Source organism: Echinops telfairi, unplaced genomic scaffold (assembly GCF_000313985.2).
Source record: "Echinops telfairi isolate 266 unplaced genomic scaffold, ASM31398v2 ScPeMD7_22;HRSCAF=79, whole genome shotgun sequence".
NCBI lineage: Eukaryota > Metazoa > Chordata > Mammalia > Afrosoricida > Tenrecidae > Echinops > Echinops telfairi.
In genome coordinates this window covers 12,897,250-12,902,922 of record NW_022103919.1, presented here as the reverse complement: position 1 = coordinate 12,902,922, position 5,673 = coordinate 12,897,250, and the positions used below count along the sequence as shown (strand labels likewise).

Genomic DNA, 5,673 nt, shown 5'->3' with positions numbered 1-5,673 from the left:
GCGTCAATAATAGTAGGCTCTATATCGAAGATGCATCTTCTAATCTTAATGCTTTTAAACGTATTAAAATGATGATGGTCTTCTCTCCAAAGAGGCCCTTTACATGAAACATGGGAGAAAAGGCTTTCTCTAGGATCTAAAAGAGAAGCTTGTCTTTCCCCCCTCTACTTTGAACCTACCCAGTACTCAATAAACAATCAACATAGTCATTTAATCATAGCTTTTATGTATCTAGGTCATGTTATATATGGACTTCATATTTGCAACCAATGTTCAAATAAGAAGGCAACATAAAGGAATAAGTGGCTAGCAGAAACCAAGGGATGACCTAAAGAAGAAATGTCAATTTTATGCCTTCCTCAGAAGAGCTGACTCAGGCAAGAAAAACAGAAATGGCATGATGCCAGCTGAACCAGCCAGGCGGGAAAAGCAGTGCATCTTGGATCTATCGCATGACCTCACTGTCTTCCTCAAAGAGCATTACCTGACTGTACTTGGTCGTCTGAAGAAGTGCTTTCAGTGAGTAGAAGGAAGATGACCTAATCGATGGTCTGAGCTCAAGGTCAGATAGCCATGCAGAGGAACGAGCCTCGGGTCCTAAAATCTCTGAACAGAGGACTTTTCCAGACTCTCGAGGGCATAACCAGGAGGGCCATCCACAGTCAAGGCTATTCCACCACCGTGCGATTGAAAAATGGCATTGATTTAGGAGCACTAAGCTGGAACTGACTCCATTGGCTTAGCCCGGGGGTGGGGGTAGGAAAGTCTGTCAGTAGACTGTGCTCCCTAGATTGTGTGCAAAGGAGGAACAACAGTGCATCTGTCAGTCAGTCCATATTGATAGAGCGCCTTCCAATGGTCAAGAATGATTTAACATGGGCGCCAAAGCCTATGCTTTCCTAGAATTAGCGTTACAACCACTAGAGACAATCAAAGCTCAGACTTTTAAAAAAGGAAACCTTAGCGTGTCCTCTGAGGGAAACTAGGCAGTGTGTTGCAGAAGAGAGTGACCCCTGGTCAGAGAAGCTGTCTAAGGAGGTGACACATTGGCTGAGATCATGATGACAAGAATCAATCTGCCATGGCAAACTCTAGCGCAGCAACACCCTGAGACGAATCCCCGAGTGCAGAATAAAAAAGCCCGCCATGATTGACCCTCAGGAAGGAGAACAATGCTCCGGTCTATACAAGCCAGAGCAAAAAGAATTGTCATGTGATGAGTTCAGCCAGAATGAAAGAAACAGATCATATTGGGTAAAGAGGGCCCTAGAAAGAAAATTAAAAGACATTCTAAGTGCTTGGTAAGTGCTTTTAGGATTTTTCAGTAAATGAGCAATATTATTTCCCAGGTGATAGTTCCCCAAGACTAGGAGAGTCAGTTTCCTTTGCAAAAGAGGACAGGTGGAAGCCTAGAGATGTTAGGCTCTGTTAGATGTTAGAATCATGTTTGCGCTGCTGCTGACTTCCCACTTTGGGGTCTCTGAGGTTGAGCACAGAGCCAGAGCTATTATTGGGGTCAGCATCATTTGGGTCCAGGGAAATATGAGCTATTGTTGCAGGGCAAAAAAAAAAAAAAATCAAACCTACCATGGCTTATCCCAGAATTCTGATCAAAAAGGGACCTTCCTCAAAACTTTTAAAACCCCCTGGTGTGTTTCTGCCATGTTTTATATGAGCTTTTGGAAGCAAAGGTCATATTTATTCAATCTTTTATCACCCAGTTTACTACCCAGCACCTGATACATAATAATTGCTGGGTTGGGGGGAGGTGGTTGTTTAGAAAAGGTCAAAAGAATTAGTAGGATATGTAGTTGCTACTCTCTATCTTTTCCTGTCTAGAAATGCCAACACCTGCGTGGGAAGGGAATGGACTATGGGTCCACAATGTAACAATTTCAACACTTTCCCTCACAGGTTGAGGTCCATTGCTTCAGCATCTGAAAAACCCTGTGCTCATGTTACTAGAACAGTGCTAAGCCATGATCCTCAAGTCTGCCTGCCACTGCATCATAACTGTACTCATTAGTCTTTATTTTTATTGATGTCTCAAAACAAGAGCACCCATACTTTTCACTAGATCTTCTTCTTGCCTGGACTGTTTAAATGATGAGCCCCAAAGGAGTAATTTGATAAGAGAAAAAGTGATATACTTACATATCCATATTCCAAATCCCAGCACCAGCAGTAATTGCAAAACCTGACAAAACAGGCCCTGAGAAAATCTCCGATCAGGATTGTGACATAGGTTGTCAGAACATCAGAGACGGTCAGCCGCACGAATTCCTGTTGAGATATTGTTTTTGTTAAAAGGGGCATTACTTTCTTCAAATGGACTTTGTATCGGCACCAACTGTATCATATCACGGGAAAAAATGTTCAAGTTTGAAGGCCAAGGGTACATAAATGACTACCAAACAGCTAACACAAGAAAACTGCTTTGCTATTATATTAATCAACCACAATTATTCCCAGTCTCCAAGTCACTGTATCATAAGTCACCTTCCTGAGGAGAAAGTTTCATAAACTTGGTGCATAAAGGAAACAATGTGCTTGACAGAGGGTTAACATTCCTACCCCTTCTCCCTCCATAAAAAGTTTTTTACAGATCAGTGTGAAACATGCAAAGAGAAAATACAATGGGGAGGAAAACAGTATGAGTAAGAAATCCACAGGAGAATATACACTGATTTTATGCTAAAAATAATTAAATTTGCACATGATAAAAACATCAAAGGAAGCAACAATGAGTTGTGGGCTCCCAGAGTGATAACTATTTAAAAGTGCAAGTGTATCCACACCTGTGAGGGTTTGGTGAACAGGGCCTGTCATGACTGACTGGGGAAATGAAACGCACATCACGCTGGAGAGAACTGTGTCCATACCCATCACATTTGAAAGCACGGGGAATTTGGTCAAGGAGATTCACGAAGCTGAAGAAGATCTAGTGTTCTTTCTCACAGCAATACTCACACAAGTGGGAGAAACGATCACAATGATCGACCTATAACCCCCTCCCAGGGGGATGAACAACAGGAAAGTGGATGAAGGGAGACAGCTGTTGCTGTAAGACATGATAAAAATAATAATTTATAAACTATCAAGGGTTCATGAGGGAGGGAGGGAGAAATGAGGAGCTGATACCAAGGGCTCAAGGAAAAAGAAAATGTTCTGAAAATGATGATGGCAACATACGTACAAATGTGCTTGACACAATGGATTGTGATAAGAGCTGTAAGAGCCCACAATAAAATGATTTTTTTAAAAAATACACAAGTGCACAGATCTGCAGGTCAATGATGAAAGTGTTGGTTGCTTCAAGTAAAAACTGGAAACCCTTCAAATAGGCTCATGAAAAGATTAGTTAAACAAAGATGGGTGTCCACATAGGGGAATACTGAAAGCTCCTTTGAAAACAAATGTCTGTTGTGGTGATGGGTGCACTACTACCTGAACTGTACTGCACGTGAAGTATTTCTGAACAGAACTAGTTTAAAGATGCTAAAATGATATGCTCTGATAGAAAAATGTGTTTTACATTACTATATGGTATGAATGCATTTGTTTAAAAGTATTTACAGTTATATATGGGTTCTATGCAGTATCCATGCTTAGAAAGGAGCCCTGTGGTGCTGTAGGTCAGGCATTGAGCTGCTAACTGCAGGATAGGTAGTTCAGACCCACCTGCTGCTCTGCTGGAGAAGGAGGGCTATTTGCTCCTACGAAGATTTACAACCTTGGAAACCCTCCAGAAGATAACTGTAAGTTAGAATGGGCTCAATGGCAGTGAGTTCTTTTATAGGAAAACATCCAGACAATTATAAACTGGGTGCTTTTTCTATGTGCATACAGGTGTGTGCTGTGAGTTAGCGAGGATGGCCACACTTCAAGGGCCTTGTCTGACAGCAGGCAAGCTGTGTAAAATAGATATTAAAATAGACAAATAGACATTTACGTGAAGAGAGTTCACCTCTGTTCACCCTGTTCTATCCTTTCTTAATACAAGGCCTAACACTTAAGACACTGAACATCTAACAAAGCACATTTTGCCAGAAATACCAGTGCTCTTCCATAATATGAGAATGCTTTTGATTTTTATGTCTAGTTACCTACATCCCTTCCCCTCTAAAATGGCTACTGAAAGAAAATTATCTTTGGGAAAATAAAACGATTTGATTAGAAGTCTGTAGATTCATGTCAACCTCATACTTCAGAACAGTGATTCCAACCACCAGATAGTCGTGCATGGTTTCCATCTTCTTTCCATGTCTAAGTACTATCTGAACTATTATGTAGGTAATATCTCATCAACTTAAATATACTTCATTTCTATAAGGTTGCTGTTCCTATTGTAAATGGAGAGTGGATATCATCTACCATAAATAAACACTAAGCTTGAGATAAATGTAATAAAAAAGATAAAAGCTATTAAAAATTACCACCTGTCACAAGGACTTGTAAACAGGTATCATCTTTCCAGAAATTGTCTTAAATAATGGGATGAGGATTGGGAAAAATGGAAGAAGGAGACAGAAAGACTTTTCTCAAGGTTGTGGAAAAGCCTCTCACTGCTGGGGAAACTGGCTCTTGATTCCACCTAGAAGTTACGTAGAAGAAATCTCCAAATCGCTCCTTCAAGTAATAAAAGAGGGAAGGATTTACCTGTTCTTTCTTGCCAGCTAATGGTGGACACAGGGTTACTAATGCCTTTATACAGGAGGGCTTCAGAAAGTTCATGGAAAATTCCATCATCTTTCATTTTTCCATGAGCTCACTGAAGCCTTTGCCCTTCCAGAGCCGTCCAGAGGAAACAGGCTGAGTGGTGTTTTGTAAGCATCCCACAGAGTAACAGCAGAGAAGACCTGAAGGTGAATTCAGATGTTTGCAGGTAGCAGCTTCATGCAGTCATTCTCTGCAACAACTGGAGCAAAGATGGGAAGATTGTTTTACACAATCTGGCTCCTGCCTGTTGCAGATGCTGTTGGTAGCCATTAAATCGACTCTGACTCACGGGGACCTCATGTGCGCACAGCAGAACCAAGTCCATAGCAATTTCAAGGCTGTGAACCATCAGAGGCAAGTTGCCAAGCACGTCTCCTGAGGTCACCAGGAGTGGGGTTTGGGGGGAGTTGGCTACTGTTTGAATGTTTAGCCATTTTGCCACCCAGGGACTCCACTACACTGTCATCTTGTATCGTTTGGGGCCTTGTTTTCTTGACACCTGGTCTTTCGGGTCCTCGGACTCCACCTGTCTACAGACCTCAGGGCCTTTACCCGTGTCTTCTAGGCTGGTTAAGCAACGCCTATCTGACCTGTTGACTCATTTGTTGACACAAGTTAATATAGATCACTAAGGATCCCAGGCGGCATAGTGGGTTACACATTTGGCTGCTAACCACAAGGTCAGCAGTTTGAAGACACCAACAAGCTCTAGGGAGAAAGATGTGGCTTTCTGCTCCCATAAAGCTTTACCACTGTTCCCCAAGAGAAAAGAAAGAGCTGTCTGCTCCTGAAAAGATGCCCTGTCTGTCAGGTATAAGGCATCATCAGAACAAAAAATCTTACCATAGTGAATGAGGGGGGCGGAGTGCAGAGTGGAGACCCAAAACCCATTTGTAGGCCACTGGAGATCCCCTTGCAGAGGGGTCTTGGGGAGGAGACGAGCCAGTCAGGGTG

At 42.2% G+C, this 5,673-nt stretch overlaps 1 protein-coding gene across 1 annotated transcript in view; it reads right to left on the bottom strand.

Annotated features, from left to right (window-relative positions):
* The window catches only part of TMC1 (transmembrane channel like 1), a 148,137-nt gene that overhangs the window by 33,252 nt on the left and 109,212 nt on the right, over positions 1–5,673 (bottom strand). Inside the window, exon 14 of the mRNA XM_013007512.1 lies at positions 2,155–2,283. Within this exon, the coding sequence (XP_012862966.1) occupies positions 2,155–2,283 (129 nt within the window). The remainder of the gene's footprint in view (positions 1–2,154; positions 2,284–5,673) is intronic.